At 32.7% G+C, this 17,136-nt stretch overlaps 2 protein-coding genes across 4 annotated transcripts; one reads left to right on the top strand and one right to left on the bottom strand.

The window, feature by feature from the left end:
- Positions 1 to 1,917: 1,917 nt before the first annotated feature.
- On the top strand, positions 1,918 to 9,962 carry LOC133283976 (protein BRICK 1). Of its 3 annotated transcripts, none has more exons than XM_061480912.1 (3): positions 1,918 to 2,154; positions 2,453 to 2,578; positions 9,857 to 9,962. In XM_061480912.1, the coding sequence occupies exons 1-2, from the start codon at positions 2,022 to 2,024 to the stop codon at positions 2,575 to 2,577; spliced, it is 258 nt and encodes an 85-aa protein (XP_061336896.1). In that variant the 5' UTR covers positions 1,918 to 2,021; the 3' UTR covers position 2,578; positions 9,857 to 9,962. The 3 variants fall into 3 exon arrangements, with proteins under 3 accessions (XP_061336896.1, XP_061336895.1, XP_061336894.1); XM_061480911.1 differs by lacking the exon at positions 9,857 to 9,962 and adding an exon at positions 4,468 to 4,617; XM_061480910.1 differs by lacking the exon at positions 9,857 to 9,962 and having other exon boundaries at positions 2,453 to 2,694.
- Positions 5,666 to 12,154, bottom strand: LOC133283974 (nodulation receptor kinase-like). The gene is made up of 15 exons (XM_061480908.1): positions 12,058 to 12,154; positions 11,220 to 11,733; positions 10,136 to 10,605; positions 9,841 to 9,991; positions 9,545 to 9,616; positions 9,382 to 9,450; positions 8,979 to 9,050; positions 8,792 to 8,863; positions 8,533 to 8,708; positions 7,576 to 7,802; positions 7,163 to 7,289; positions 7,021 to 7,089; positions 6,631 to 6,820; positions 6,124 to 6,256; positions 5,666 to 6,004 (listed from the first exon to the last, which is right to left on the bottom strand). Exons 1-15 carry the CDS (start codon positions 12,152 to 12,154, stop codon positions 5,666 to 5,668), a joined length of 2,778 nt encoding a protein of 925 aa, XP_061336892.1.
- Between the last annotated feature and the right edge of the window lie 4,982 nt (positions 12,155 to 17,136).

The following is a 17,136-nucleotide window of genomic DNA, read 5'->3' as shown; positions in this document are numbered from 1 at the left end:
AAAAACACTTAAAAAGACACCGAAATGTCAAAAACCGATGCAGTATGACGCTGGCACGGTTCTAAATCTACTCTATTTGGATCGAGACCCAAAAAAATGACAGGATTAATACTACTTTTACTTTTAAATTCAGAATAATATTATATATTTATGGAAGAATAATTTCTCCTGTTACAAGAAGATTTATTCATCTCCTAGTAATAGTTTGAAAATTGTGGAACACTTTTATTTTTTGTTTTTTGTTTTTGTTTTTTAAAAAAAACGGTAGCCCCATATGTGTTTGTGTCTGTGGAATAAGATGAAACATTTTCTACCACAGGAGATGTATAATTTCCTATATTTATATATATAAATAATGGATCCGTCGCTTCTCATGTGGCTGCTGATAAGAAAAGTTGCAGCAAATTTTTAACACTAGGATACACGTGCGGATCCTAAGATACACGTGCGGATCTTATCAAAACAAAAAAAACAAAAAAAATCCAGAATTCGGACGCGTATCCTGTGTTGCTGCAAATTTTTCCTTCTGCAGTCACGTAAGAAGTACTTTCCCCATAAATAATTGGATCTAACTAAAAATATTTCTAAATCTACTTGAACCGCTGAAAGGACATTTCAACCATCAAATAAGAAGCATTTTTTTGATGAGATAGATTAAATTAGATTAGCAATCAAATTAAGTTGGTATTTCAAATATGAAGAACCCAGTCCTCCATTTACTTTTCTTTTTGTTGGTGGCATCATTATTCAACCCACTTTTTAACTTCCTGACAAATTTAAAAATAAAAATAAAAATCTCCATATCCTTCCTGCTACACCAATGAAAAAAAAAAAAAACTATTTATTAAAGAAGACCATTCTTATTGTGTTCCATTAAATAAATATCCATATATGAACTGTATTTGACAATGATAGACAGACTAAAAAACGTGCAGGTTACTTCAACAAATAAAGCTTTTGCACTTGTTATTAGAATTTATATATCAAATATCTACATTACTTATCTGTCTTTGTAATGTGATTATATAGAAGGCACGTACTACTTTTGTCAAATGAAATTCAAATACTTTGTTAATTAATTAAGGGTTTTATTAATCTCATTTCAAAGGAGATAAGTTATCTCATATCATAGAAACAAACTTATAAACTCCACCACTTGAAAACATAAAAAGACAAAAAAAGAAAAATGTGACACAGTTGTCGAAGGGTGTGTAGGAGAGAAAACTTATCTCATGTAGCATGAGAATAATTTTTCCCATTATTTAATGGGAAAACATAATTTTGTATCATTATTCTATGAAATTACATGGTTTTTGTGAGATATGCATTCTCTTTCCTCCATTTTTTCTTCTTCTTAATTTTATAAAAAAGAAAAAATATAAAAAAACATATAAAAACGCATCAAAACGATATAGTTTTATTAAAAATGATATAAAATTATATAATTTAGAATGACAAATATTTTTTCCTTAATTATTAACAGATAAAAAAAAATTGTGTATCTTTTTTCAGAATACAAACTTAAATTTTTTTGAGAGAGGTAAACATAAAGAAGTAGGTCACATCTTTATTTTTTTTTAAGTAAAACTCACAACACTTTGTATCTTTCTTTCTTTAAAAAATAAATAAATTTGTGTCCTTTAAACAATTACATATTTTTCAAAAACAAAAAATAGCGATTAATATTAACAAAAAAAAACTCTAATAAAAGAAGGGTTTATCATCTATTATTTAACATGACCATAAAAATTTTCCTACACACACAACATTTTGTGGGACCCGCAGCAAAAAAAAAAAAAACTCTGGCACGCAAAACGAATCTCTGTAACATAACACACTCACTTTTCCTACGATATAACTCTTATAAAACTCATAATAGAAATATCGAGTTCTGGGATATAGACACTGCATTAAACATTTGACTCAGTGTTAGAAAGTAGGATAAAGAAAAACCCTGCAATCAAATCTGCAGTGTGCATTTGCACTGGATCTGGAATTGCAGGGAAGAAGAAGAAGAAGAGATGGCACGTGCAGGAGGGATAACAAACGCAGTAAACGTGGGAATCGCGGTGCAAGCTGATTGGGAGAACCGCGAATTCATCTCACACATTTCTCTCAATGTTCGTCGCCTCTTCGATTTCCTTGTCCAATTTGGTATATACCCTTTTTCCCTCAAACTCAATCAATGTCTCGTTGCCTTGTGAAACGACCCACCTTGGTGTCGTTTAAGCTATTCTGTTTTTTTATTTTTTTTTTGAAAGATGAGCTATTCTGTTTTGTTATGTTATTGGGTATTCTATGAGTGCTGGATCATATTGAATCACACCAAAAACATCTCAAATTTGAATTTTTTGAAAGACCCTTTCTCTTGTTATTGAAATTTACTCTGTATTTTTTCTGGGGTTCATGTTATGACCTGACATACCCATTTGTTTGTGTTTGCTTTGTTCAGAGGCTACAACAAAGAGCAAGTTAGCATCGTTGAATGAGAAGCTTGATGTATTGGAGCGTCGCTTGGAACTACTTGAAGTTCAAGTGGGCAATGCATCAGCCAACCCTTCTCTTTTTGCCACATGATGTATGTTGTAATGTAGCTTTCCAGTAATTACTACTCTCCACCTATAATGTAAAATCTTAACCAAACACTAAATCTGTAAGTCATTTTGAAATCAAAAGTGAAGTATTTGATTAGTGTCATGCTTTGTTATGTAAATCTAGTTCTTGATTTTCTATTTATTGGGTCATTATATAGCTAACTGCACTGCTTTATTTGCAACTTTGGACTAACAAAATGACATAAGTTATTGCAATTCTCAGATTTTTTTACCCTGTTTGTCGTGTAACAATGCCTTTTAGGGTCCATTTGATTTGCTATAAAATAAGGGACACTACACCACATCAAAAATAGTACTTTGTTTAAGTGTTAGAATAGTATGTATACTGGATAAAAAGTAACTAAAGGGACACCACAAATATCTAAAAACAAAAAAATGAGACTGACAAATCACACTCTTTCATTATCCCAACTCTATTGCCCGTAAAACAATGCACAACCCAATGGGTATTATAATAAATTATGTGTTATGCTCTTCATGGATATTACAAATTTTCTGTCATGTGCATTGGTCATTAAACCGCTAGCAACATAAAAAATTGTCTTGTAACTCGAATCATTTGTCCTGTACTAACCTATTTGTACTATCCCTCAATATGCATCAAACACAACCTTAAAGTCCTTACCAATGCGGCTATATGTTCACGGCACATGCCTTGGATTGAAGCTTACATATTCTCTGTTCTTCTGTCACCTCTGTTTCATTTGTGAGATACTTCCATGCCATACTCAATCACTTGAGGGCCACCAAAATCAGTCATCTTAATTGTAGTAATGGAAAGAATACATCAATTGATTAAGAGTATTATCACCTTTGGTACCTTTCATTTTGTAGGAAAAATTAAGCTCATTTAGCAGAATCTGGATTTCTCCCTCTAGCTAGAAATGGATGATAACATACTAATTTGATGATATGTGACATAATTCACACTCAGATTTAAGTACAATTGGTACTCTATTCCGAGGTTTTAATCCGTAGTGTACATAATTTCTTTGTTCATAACAGTCTCCTTCCTGAGTAATGTTATTATTGTCCCTAACAAACTCTTTGCACACGCTTAACAAATTTCTTTTTGAGCCATTGGATAACAACTATACCTTACTTAGCTTTCTTCTAAATGGCTCAGATTCTGTACAATCTCATCTCCCTTACATAAACTCAAACAAGCTCGGAAATACGGATGCTTAGCTTTCTCTCCCTCCTTTTCCTTTTGCTTGTTCTCATTCTCCTTCTAATTTTAAGTATTCATAAGGAGTCATAATTCAACATGGAAGAAACAGTGTAGTTAATAATGCAGATTAAAAGGGCCGACCCAGTTCAAATACCCACTTCGTGAGTGTCTGGGGAAGGGAATAATAATGCAGATTAAATTAGGATAAAAAAAAGTTTAACTGCAAACCCCCTCAAAAAGAATCATAGAATACTCATAGATTGAGAATATATATATATATATATATATATATATATCTCAATAATGGGGAGGGATCATTTGACTCCAGAGTAAGATTTAAAAGTCTTACTCCTCATCCCAGCCATTGATTTCCGTTCATCCAACGGTTATCATTTATTTGAAATTAATAATTAATTAATGCATTAAATTACTAAATGATAACCGTTGGATGAACGGAAATCAAGGGCTGGGATGAAGAGTAAGACTTTTAAATCTTACTCTAGAGTCAAATGATCCCTCCCCCTCAATAATTAGTCTTTCAATATGATTGTGTAGGTCAAATTTTCCGTGGAGGGAGAAAATTATATTACCACTTTACTGTACCTGAAGAACTCAAGCCTGCATTCTAATCATATGAATTCTTATGTGAACTTATGGTCTTTCTACTGCATAACATGGCAGATATGTTGTCCCTACAATTTCAGATCTTTCCATTAGTACTGTCTTCAACTCATTATTACTCAAGAAGCGGCATATTAAGGGAGAAGAGGGTCGAGGAAGGGAGGAAGAAGAGTGTATGAACTAACTGTCTCTCATTATCATTAGTAATTGTTTGTCAAATTCAGAAGTGGATAAATATTTGCTTCAATTTTCTTTTCCTTCCTTTATCTGAAACGTTAATTATAAAATAATAATAAAAAAAGACCTTGGGTTGAATCAAGCGCCACTGACAATTTCTTATTCTCCTACATCATCCCATCCAATCCGGCACTAGGATGTTTGTTCAAATATGAGTGTTTGGTATACAGTTGGGGAGAGGCTACGTTTTGAATGTATCTATTTCAAGCCAATTGAAAATTATGCACTATAATAATCAATCTTGTGCCCAATGAAGAAATAGGACACGTTCAAAGAAAAGAGGATGGATGGTTTCCATTGAATTGTTTTCGTTAAATATATTTTTTAATAGAATTGTTTCAGAAAATATGATCATTTTTTTCCCTCGGTGCCATTTGAGAGTTGCGGCAACCCCAAATTTGTTTTTGTTGAGAGATTGAGTTTTATGAATGCCACCCAAAGAAACAACCTTTCTGCTTAATACATTAAATCCTGGTCCTGAAACCATTGATCTAGGAAGATACTAACGCAATGATTGTAAGTTTATCCCTAGTGTCTAAATCGTGATTAAGACTTAATTATAATTATACAGAACCCAAACAAAGGAAAAAAGGGATAGGAGGAACTCTTAGTAATTGTTAGGCTGAACTTTGAGTATTCTCCATAAACTTGGGTGCTCGTCCTGCTTTACCGAATCTGTCACGGTCCAACCAAGTGTCTATAGCTCTATTGAATGCATTGTTGAACTGCCTTATATTAAATCACACTCAAATTAATTTGTGCAATCTTTACTTGTCAAGTTTGGACTTTGCAAATGATACGACCTTTGAATTCTGCATCATATATAGTTTCTCTAGCATTTGACTCAAATTATTCTTTTCACCCATAAAAAATGGGGCTGAGCAAGAGAGATTTAGTTTCAAGATGCATAGAATGGATGAAAGTATAATCAGTAGTAGTATTTTCTCCTTTACCATTTAGAATGTGATATGACTAAAACAATTATCAAAAACGAATCAAAAGAATTCCATTCAGCCATTTACTATCTCGGCTGTGGGTGGGACAAGGTTTGGGATGTGATGGTTGATTCTGCTGTAGTTGAAGTTGAGGGTAGCACCCTTTTCTCTATGACAATAGAGTAGCGGTTGGATCCTCCAAGGCTGTCTATGGACTTCATGTATTCGGATGCATTGTTTTCTATAATGAGAGCATCTTCCAACTCACGGATAATGTCAAGCATGCTTGGTCTAAATGTTGAGAAGGGTTCAAGACATTGCAGTGCTACTTCCACCACTCTCCACATTGCCTCTGCATGGTATCCTCCCTTTACGCCAGGATCCACAATTTCATCCATCTTTGACGCTCTTATATATGGTGTAGCCTGCATGCAAAGTTACTTCTTAGTGCCTACTTAATATAATCACATAGGATTTAAAATGGATAAGCAAAATGTGATTTGGGTATTGGTACAATACAGTGGGGGGGAGGCAAGGACCATACCCATTCAACCAAGCTCCACTCACTCCGTGGTCTCTTAATGTTGAGAGGTTCCCGACCACTGACAATTTCAAGTAGAACCACCCCAAAGCTGTAGACATCACTTTTTTCAGATAATTGCTGGGTTTTGTAGTATCTGCATAGAGATAAATGTCAGCTTTTGTTTGGTTGCATTCTGTATAGGACTAGGAGTATCATATTATTCTTCATCTCATCTGAATTCACACAGGTAATTATCCCTTATAATCTGTTGTTAATGATATGGAACTATCTAGTTTCTGCATATATATCTATAAATAAATATGCACTTCATAAAGGAAATATAATCAGAATCATTTCTTCAATCTCTCTGTGATAGACAGAGCCTCCATGAAACAACCACAGAATGCAGTAAATAATAGGAGAGTCTGTGCAGTCATTTTGGAATTGTAATAAATCCTCTGCTAAAAGTGATAGAAGAGAGCAGTATGAGAAGTTCAGGTTAAGACATAATAGTAGAAGTCCACTTACTCAGGATCCAGATACCCTGCAGTTCCTCTTACTTCAAGGGAAACATAACTGTCTCCTTCCTGAGGAGCATATTTTGAGAAACCAAAATCTGCAACCTTAGCACACATGCTATGATCCAGAAGGATATTGCTTGATTTTACGTCCCTGTGTATTACGGAACGTCCAGGAAATGTGTGAAGATATGCCAAACCTGCTCAATCAGACAACATGTAAACACTAGAGTCCCTGACATGTTATAGATGAAAAAAATAACGCAGTCTATTAGGTCAGCAACAGAGTTAATCTTGTGAAGAAATTTAAGGATGCATCACTCAAGGTTTTCTTTATTTCATTCTTTCTCCTTCCTGATATGATGCAAGCTCAGTAAAAATAAAACATCATATTACTTGCCTCGAGCTGCACCAAGAGCAATAGAGAGTCTAGTTGGCCAGTCTAATACCTTTCTCTTTGCTGGCTCCCCTGTTGTCATGTTGAATTTTAGAATTACTAGGTATCAAAACATATCAGCTGAAAAAAATTGTGGGATATTTACCATATAGTCTATCTTGCAAAGAACCGTTGGACATGAAAGGATACACGAGAATTTGTTGATCATTTTCATTACAGTAACCAAGAAGAGGCACCAGGTTCTCATGCTGTATTGCAGAAAGTAGGTTCAGCTGCATGATGCATCATAGACTAGTTAGATGGTTAGATATAGAAAGTTCTGCCAAGGAAAAAAAAATAGGGATATTATTGAAATATTCCAATTTCAATGAAGAGGGGTGGGAGAAGGTATAAGCTGGGAATATTGTGACACACAGAATATTTTATATTCTTCATTGGCATTTGCCAGGTTAGGCAAACATCAGCTTTTGCATTATTGCACGCAGCCTAAAAATTTAAAATTAGGAACATTTCATGGAAACTTAGATACATCTAATAATTTAAAAAAGCCTGTTTTACCTCATTATCAAATTCTCGAGTTCCCTGAGTTGATGTGGCTGACCGGACTTTCACTGCCACTTCTTGACCATCATTTAGAGTGCCCCGGTAAACAGAACCAAACCCTCCTTCACCTATCAAAGTTTTGTACCTCTGTGTGGCCACCTCTATATTTTCCAAAGTGAATGGTTGAATTGAAACGGATTTTATGAAGAAATCATCTTTGCTTGCCAAAGAGAAAATTAAATCTGCATGTTTTTTGTAGAAGAATATGTCATATATATGTAGAGTAGATTGGGCTATAAACCTTACATGCTAAAATCAGCATTTCCCTCATACAGAATAAAACACACAGCGATAGCAATGTTCTTCAACTCATACTAATATCATCTATCATGATCATAATTATGGCTGTTGTCCTTGACATTCTTGTTACTAGGTATACAAAATGTACAGGGATCGAATGCAAAAATTTTGTAGCCATCTATGTAGAAATTTGCACAGGATATGTTCATTTTCTAATATATTTTCCCCTTCATTACCTTCATCATTATATACAACATTATATGCGAGTTCCTGACTGAAATACTAGTTTTACCCTATATTTCCTTTACTTATGTGTGTATGGTACAAGCAAATCTATAGAAGAAAAATGGAATTAATCATAGGGGTAAGAGACTGAGGAAATCTAGAACACAAGCGAAGTGAAGGAGAAAGCAATTTAAAGATGTAAGGCCCCTTAAACCTTTATGCAGAACAGCAGAATTTTGCATGTTTGTAGAAGCCAATAAAAGTTAAAAACTAATTTCTCTTATGAAAAACCATGCACTATATTATAGGTGACATCTTTCAAAGCCATTGATATTATGATCTGAGATTGTCTTTAAAGAATGATGTGACCTATATTTTTTGGTTGTTAGTCTAATAAGCAAATAGACAAATAGGATACGAAGGATTAGAGAAGATAAAAATGCCTACTTGTTGCCATTGGGTAGTTCTTTGCACCAAATCCCTCCCATGGAATTAATTTTTGTCTATAGCGGCAAATAAAAAGAATTCCAACAGCCAAAGTAATCAAAAGTGATCCACATGTAGCAGCACCAATAACAATTACTTGTCCAAATCTGGGTTCTTTTGATTTGCATCTTCCGTAACTGAAATATTAATGTGGAAATAAATATATAATTGCTTTTTTTATTGAAAAATCGTATTTTTATTTTCAGGGAATATATCATACTCTGTATAGATTAGTGTACTGTTCAACGTTGCTGGATCCTCGTAGCTCATTTTTTGGTTGCAGCCAAAATATCTGGAAATAAATAAAATGCAAGCAATTTGTGGTGGAAAGTATATTAAAAAATTAACAATGATTAAAAGAAGCTTCCTAGTATAGATGAAGCAGAATGCCAACATATAAAACTTACAATGATTTCAAATGAGGCAGTGAGATAATCGATTCTGGAAGCGGTCCCATAAGATCATTGTAGCTCAGATCTCTGGTCCATAAATTTAAATCAATCAACATTTGAAAAAGTTTGAGTGGTAATTTTTTTTATGACACTAGCAACAGAAGGAAATTTCTCTATGATTGGAATCCAGCAATATATGTAACATGATATTTCAGTTCACCTTTACAAGATTCCACACTTGGCATGGAATTATAAGAACTTATTTTGTTGTGAAATTATTTAGACAATTTCATACTGCTTCAAATAAAGTGGCATGGTGTGCTTATAGTTTATAAGAACATCGACAAGGATAATAGAAGTGCTGTAACTTATATAGTATCATCCTAGGTCATAGTTGAGCATGAGAAGGGATAATTACACTGATATCAACAAGGAGGAAGGAGGAAAAGAGGGGATATAACCCATGAAGCTGTTGTGGCTCAGGTTCCTGCATATGACAAAATTACAGCAATGCATAAAAAAGAGTCTCGGATTACCCACCTAAAATAAATGCCGAAGTAGAAGAGTTTTAGAAGCAATACAGTATTTTTAAGTTGGTCATCTCAGTGACACTGGAAGGGATTGGTCCTTTGAGATTACTAGAGGAAAGATCTCTGGAAAAAACAAATAAAATAACAATGTACATAATAATAAACACCTAATGGAAAGAGGAAAAATAGAACAATAAGCACTTAGAAATGAGGCTTAGATTTATCTAAATAAAACCAGCTTAGCTAGAGATATTGATTGGTTTATAAAAAGCAAGTACATGCATTAAAGCCATAATCTGAGTTTGATGTATTTATGGCAGCATTATTAGGAGGATGGAATGACTTACAGATTAGTGATAACAGGTGAACCATTTGAACGATCACATGCTATTCCTTGCCAGGGGAAAAGAATACAAGGGTCTCCAGCCCAACTCTCCAACGCTTTATTGTCTTGGTTTTGTAACAACAACTCTTCTTTCATCTTCTGAACGACTTCCACTGAAGAAATAAGAAGTGTTTGGGTAAGAAAGAGAGAGATTGAAGATTAGTTACAAATTAAAATTCATTAATATGGAAAACTTAGTTCAGAGATGAATAAGAAAATGGATTGTAAAACAGGTAAATAAGATCAATTACACTTACCTTCTGTTTGGTTGGTTTCTTCAATCCATGACCTTACCTGCAGGATCTCATAAGCATTCAAAAGGGGTCCAAACTCAGACCCAGATGCATTGACCAAGGTTACATTAAGTGATCCATTTGCTGAAACGTTCAAGGCAGTGTATCTATAGTTGGAACCTCCAGCCAATATATCAAATCTCTCCTCTTTAATCTCACTATTAACATAGATGTCAAACACCCTTTGGGTTGCTTTGACATTGCTATTTAATTCAAGGAAATAGAGAAACACACGGTATACATAATCCCCAGTCTTAAGGTCATTGTGGATGAACTCCAATCGCTCAGGGTGGGTAAGAGCTGTCTGTAGTACTTGTAGAGGAGGTGTCACATTAGTTTTGAGGTCAAAATTGCTGACATTGAAAGACAATGGAAGAGCAGATGATGAACTTGAAGTTGCTTTCCAGATTCTATCACTTTGGTCAACTGGGTACCTAAAATTGGTAAGTAGCCATATTGTGAGACCTTTCTGTCCATGTATATAGTCCACGGCATCAGAGGAACTAAACAAAGTTACAGACCAAACACTAAGCATAAATCATTTCAATAGAAAACTAAGGATACACCATATTGACATAATTCTCTGTGCAGTTTGCACCAGTTAAGATATCCAAACTGAAGCGGCAGTGGTATTCTTATGATTTGCATATTATGATGCATAGATTTCTTGCTTCTTGTTTCTTTATTTGTTGTTATTTTTCATTCAGGTGCATCTCATTGCATCATAAAGAAAAAAGTTAATATAAAGGTGTACAAGCATCTCATAGTTCTTTCTATAAAGTGAAGCATAGGTTTTCTCATGCATTTGTAGGTAAGGTTCATGCATCATGCTGCTCAAATTCACTTGGTCTAAAACATGATCGGGCATAACACACATTGCAATTATGTATCCCCTACAGAGAACGATGTTGATTTTTCAGTGTATGAGTATGCTGCTTCTATAAAAACCAAAAAGCAATAACCTTTAAGTTCTATAGGTTTCAAGGAGATACACTTTTTTTGTCAAATGGAGGTGGAATTTACGTAAAACATAAAGTAGATCAGGTACCTGATATCATCATCTTTCGTTCCCCCAAGATTATTTCTGCTTATCAGTTTTAAAACACTATTAGGCAAACCATCTAGGTACTCTTCCTGCAATGGCCTTAATTCAAGCAAAGAAATAAATGGATTAACCTCCCCCTTCACTAAGCAGAAGTCTATGTAGTTTTTGGTGGCTCTGAAAACTCCCTCAATTTCCAAGTCCTGAAGGCTGGACGATCTCACTGCACCTAATGGTGTCACCCCAATTGAAACATCAAAGGAAGAATTTAAACTGTCAAATGGAAATGTGCCTCTTATCAGATATATTTTATTCTCAATTGTTGGCAAATTGTAACATCTCTTTCCCTTAACAATATTGAACAGTCGAAAATTTTCATTGCTACTGTGGTTTAACCCAATTTCAGATATTGATCTGCAACTACTTTTATCAGAGAACCAGCTGTAATCTGTTGTGTAATTTAAGGTGGTCAGTGGATCTGTGTAATTTGAATCAGCACAGCATGCTATGCTCTCGAACCCTGCACAGAAAATGTCACAGGTTACAAACATTTTGTACAAAACTGGATTTCCCCTTAAAGAAATTTGATCTACATCAGAAAAAGAAAGCATGAAGTGGTTTTAATATTCATTCAGTATAAAAACTAAAAGGAATGAAACTACTAGTTCTATTTTTATATCCTTGCAAAGAAGTTTCCTTCTTTCTTTCTTTTTTCCATTTTTAACTAAGATTCATTTCTAGGCCATGAGTTCATGTTAAAATAAGTTGCTTGCTATAATTAAAGAGAAAGAAATCAAGTAAAAGATACAATTATCTAAAAGAACTATAGTATTTAGTTACTAACCTTCAGTTGCAGAAGCTGATCTGATAAATATACAAAGACAGAGAGCATATGCCACAACCAATCTTATTATCCAAATATCCGGTAGTTCCATCATCATCTCAAAAAGAGGTTACCCCATGATGTTGTCAAACTTGAATCCATGCCAACTAATTTTTCATCTTCCACCAAATACCATAAAACTTGTGAATTCCATTTCTTTCTCTGCCTTGATAACCAAACACTCTTTAGCTTCCTTATATGCTCAGATCCTTAAAAAAAAACAAAGAACCTTAGTCAATCCTATAATTCGGCGAACCTTATAAAAGTTCTACCATTCCCTTGTGGAAGAATTTGAAGCCATTTTTGCAGAAATGCTCAACTAGATGGAGGGTTAGAAGAAACAATACTCTTAGAAAAATGAGTTTGACTTTTAGGCCTGAGAAACTGCAGGAGGTAGCTAGGAAAGAGATGGAAGACGAGTTATAGATTGAATTAGTACAAATCCATAGTTAACTATAGTTTTTATATTTTTATATCATTGATCTTAAACATTATTATTCTTATTGTTTTGGTGGTGATTGATTATATGTATTTAATATTGATATGGTTTAAAATAATTGGACAGACTAAGCCTTCGTCTTCTTCCGCCTTTGTTCCTCTCATTTTTTATAACCATGATGAGAATAGGGAGAGGTATCTTGGAATAAATTTTTAATTTTCTGGTATACTTACTTACAAGTTGTTAGTGATGCATTGTTGCCGAGACATACTTAATAGTATTATATATTTATATACTTAAGTTTCCCATTAATATTGATCAATATTATAATATAATGGTTATGAGAAGTTTCAAAGCTGAGACTGTACGTGTTCTATTTTATGCTTAGCACAATCAACTCATTAATTGTTCCTTTTCATATTTTCTATAATAGTTTGCTTAAAATTTGAAATCGAGCAATTAAGAAATTAGGAAGTGGCTCAAGGAAACCCCAAAAGAACAGGTAACCCCTTGAGATGCTTGGAGTACTAACCTAACTGTTCCGCATGACATGAACAGACTGAAAATTACATTACAAATTAAATTAGCATCGTTTACGAAGATTTCGTTGAATTTGTGGTCCATATAATTATTTGCATAAATATTATAGCTTTATTATTTCCATATTGCTTGGATCATACCTATTATCAAAGTTATATCAAAAAGATTTACGTAACTTTTCATTAATTGGACTCCAAAAAGAAAAGATAACAAAGACTCTATAAAAAGTTATATACATAATTTTCATTAATTGTTTTATATAAAAATAAACTCTGATTAGGATCCACTCCACATTTGTCTTTGAGGTTGCTGGATATATTGATTAAAAAATCTACATAATGCGTAAAAAACAAGATGGTCAACTGTGCACATAATATTATCATATGATTAAATATGTTTTAATGTGCAGTGATCAGATCGGATGGTTATATATATGGTATTATACTCTAAGGTAAATTAGAGCGTAGATATGAGTATTTTTTTAGATTTTTGTATCTTAATAATATTACTGATCATTCTTCAAGTTAAAAGTTGCTCTTCCTCTTCTCTCTTTCCCGTTGAGTGTAGGAGTCCTCAAACTGTAAAGGTTGGAGTGACTGTCACGTTGAGAGAACCCCAAGAGCCATATTTAATTGCAAATGACAATATAGATATAAGAAATTAGTTTGTAATTAATAAATTGTTCCTATTAATTATATCTATTACTAACTAATCTCTCTCTCTCTCTTTAATTCAAACAACCTTTGGCAAGTAAAATTGATTACTTATTCTATGTTTAGTAAATGCAATTTTCCTGATTCCAATAATCTCATCACTTTTTGTATTATTCAAATTTTACGAACCCACAGGCATAAAAATCCAAATTATTAAAAGGCATTGTAAATACAGAAAGGATAGATGTTGATATCCTTGACGTATAACGTTTTGCTTGGTCAAATCCCAAAGAATACTTCAAGGCTCAAGCAGTTGAGTAGTTATTATATAAATAAAAACTTGTTCTGTTGTGCTAAAAAATAATAATAATTAGTTGTTTCGTTACTTTTAGTATTAGTCATGGTAACAAGTTGCAAAGAAAATCTTGCATATTGCCGGTAATTTCAAAGCTTAGGGTAAAAGGGATTTAAAAATTATAAAAGTTTAGCATTTAAGTTTCAAAATTTTGATTCAGTCATCATCATGCCTAGTCGTGGTTAGCCATGTTCCGATTATCTTTATTTTAGTAACAACCAAAAGAAAATTTATAAACTGCTATTGCTGTAAGTTATTAGTAATATTTTAATATTTTAATTTATAAACTAATCGGTTAATGAAAACCTTGATTTGAAAATATATAGATTATTAGAAGCTTATATATGATTAAAAAAGAAAAAGAAAACTGTGACTTGAAACTTGCTATAAATTCTCAAAACTTGGAAAATGACAGTGTCTGTAATTATTAGATTTCTTCATTTATAACTGTTTTCGAAGCCACTTTTGCTTAATTTAGATAGTTAAGTGAGTTGCAGTTTGGATATAAGTTTTGGAGATTTTTTTCCTCCTCTAAGGGAGCAGTTTAGGCTATTATTTCTATATATAAATGGAAGGAAAGTAATTATCTTCTTGAAATTTTGACATATATTCCGTGGATTCAATAATTGAGATTTACTGGGAATTAAAAATTAATTAATGAGTGAGACCTAATAAATCTTAACTGTTAGATACAGAAAATCAATGATTAAGATTTGATGTAAGACTTATTATTCTTAGACCGGTATAAGATGATCCCTGCTCCTGTGTGTGTATATATATATATGAAATATTTTGAATATATTTATCGTTAATATTTAATGTTTCATGAAATATTCGCTAATGTGTTAAGAATCTAATATATCAATTTATATAAGGAGAGTTTTGTGTGCTTAATATTTCAATTTGGATTATACAATTGAGATTAATGATCGATGCATCACCTGTAGTTAATAATTGTGTTTATTCTTCTTTATATATAGAAATTGTAGATAATTTAGTGATTACTCATTTCTGAATTTTCACATCAATTTTTTAAAGTACATGACATTATACTTTAAAGAGCCAATTTTAATATATGTATATAGATTTGTAACATATTTCAAACATGCCATTGTGCTTCTACAATAAAATTATATGTAGTACTATTACTAATAATAATAATAATTCTTTTGAAACAAAAAAGAAAAAAAAGATTTCAGGATAATGAAAAAATTAAAGAATGGAAAAATTATATAAGTAATTTGATTATAATTTTCATATCAACAAATCAAGATTTATTGATTCCAAGAGACTCACATACGTCCGTCCAAAGAATAACAGTCTAGGGTTATGGGGAAAGAGGAGGAGGAGCTGGCATCTCTGAGGACATTGAAGCTTAAGTTGCTACTATCATCAACCTTGAGGAAGTTGCCATCATCATTAGCGAAGAGGTCGAAACTACTCTACCTTGTCATTCTTAAGAAGGTTTCATATCAAATGAGGACTACAGAGAAATATCAATAGACCATTTTGAAGCACAAGGTTACTGGAAAGGTTTTGTAGTCCTTGATTCTAATTTCATTAAAAAGGTTATCCAAATAAAAATGTAAAATAAAATCATGGGAATTGAATTGATTCCAATATTTTGAGTTTATCCAAAATTTTGAAATATAATAGATGGTGACATATACATAAGAATAAACTAATCTTGGAATGGAATCTCTTGTTAATTTAGCCTGTTAGGTACAGCTAAAGGTATTCCTCTTCGTGTATTATATATTACGGGTTTTATAAGAGTTATGTTGTAGGAAAAGTGATTGTGTAATGTTATAGAGATTCGTTTTGCGTGCCTTAATTTTTTATTTATTTTTTTATTTTAAAAAGTGTGGGCCCCACAAAATGTTGTGAGTGTAAGAAAGTTTGTTGTGTTATGTTAAATGATAAAATGAAAACCCATATATTATTAGGCTAAAGTTTTTAAATATTATTTCATAATGATAAACTTGGGATCAAGTTGGCTTGCCTATACCCGACAAAGCGAATTTGATGCTTCCAATGTATTTATTGGCATATTTCCCAATTAATCTTTGTCAGCTAATATTACACATGGACAAAACCTTCATAATAAGGCCAAACTTTGCCTCTCCATATTGTCTTTGATGAACAAAAAAATCATCGAACAAGCACTTGGCGTGGTAACTAGCAGAAAACCTTTATTATTTTATAACTAGCAATAGCATCTAAAATTAGCGTTCGATTCACCACTAATAAGTCAATTTAATCGGAATTTCTCTATTCAAAATTATTTTTGTATTTTGTCAACGAAAAATCCTAAAGATTATGCAATTTGGCACAAAATTATTGCTTTTCACTCATTTCTATATATGGATTTGAAGGTATCAAACTCAACATTCAATTTGTGATGCTATATTTTATATCCATACATAGCGCGGATTACGTTTTACCACCGACCCCAATTAATTTAGAATAAATGTGTTGTTGATATTGTTGACATAGGGCGGATTGCATAAAAGACTTGAATTGCAGGTGTTTATTCACAGAATAGATCTAAATTAAATTCTACTTTAAAATATTGCTTCATGAAAACCCAACTTCAGTAAGATTTGCAACATTTAATTAATCATGAAGTTCATAGATTGCCATAAACTCATAAAAAGCATTAGAGGCTTATACAGAACCATACTAGAAGCCAGTACAAATGTACAATCACTTAAAGAAACCACTATCCCTTTGAGATAGTTCTGTTCCCCATATCAGCACCATTTTTTCCTGAATAAAGCCAGATCATCAGTAAGTCTTTTTTTATTTTTTTCATTCACGGTAGATAACAAATTCAATCTTCAGAAATGTGATTTGTCAAAAAGCTTCTTCCTCTAGTCCCCTTGATTTACTTTATTGGGAGAGGTACAATGTCCATAGGTTTATATATAAGCTTGTTGCAAATACAATACAATGAAATAACAGATCTAACAGTTCTCCCAGCATAAAACAATATGTTTTTAAACAAATGAAATGGTCAACTTTGTGTCACACTTTCCCTTTGATATAGTTTA

Source organism: Gastrolobium bilobum, unplaced genomic scaffold (genome assembly GCF_033153095.1).
Source record: "Gastrolobium bilobum isolate Gb01-03AN ecotype WA unplaced genomic scaffold, APGP_CSIRO_Gbil_v1 utg1266, whole genome shotgun sequence".
Taxonomy (NCBI): domain Eukaryota; kingdom Viridiplantae; phylum Streptophyta; class Magnoliopsida; order Fabales; family Fabaceae; genus Gastrolobium; species Gastrolobium bilobum.
This window is presented reverse-complemented; position numbering and strand designations above follow the sequence as displayed.

Excerpts from the sequence above, each read along its gene's own strand:
- LOC133283976 (XM_061480912.1), top strand. The coding sequence starts at position 2,022 with ATGGCACGTGCAGGAGGGATAACAAACGCAGTAAACGTGGGAATCGCG. Across the intron at positions 2,155-2,452 it reads CGATTTCCTTGTCCAATTTG|AGGCTACAACAAAGAGCAAG; the intron begins GTATATACCCTT and ends TGCTTTGTTCAG.
- LOC133283974 (XM_061480908.1), bottom strand. The coding sequence starts at position 12,154 with ATGATGATGGAACTACCGGATATTTGGATAATAAGATTGGTTGTGGCA. Across the intron at positions 10,606-11,219 it reads ACGAAAGATGATGATATCAG|GTACCCAGTTGACCAAAGTG; the intron begins GTACCTGATCTA and ends TACCAATTTTAG. Across the intron at positions 9,992-10,135 it reads AGAAACCAACCAAACAGAAG|TGGAAGTCGTTCAGAAGATG; the intron begins GTAAGTGTAATT and ends TTATTTCTTCAG.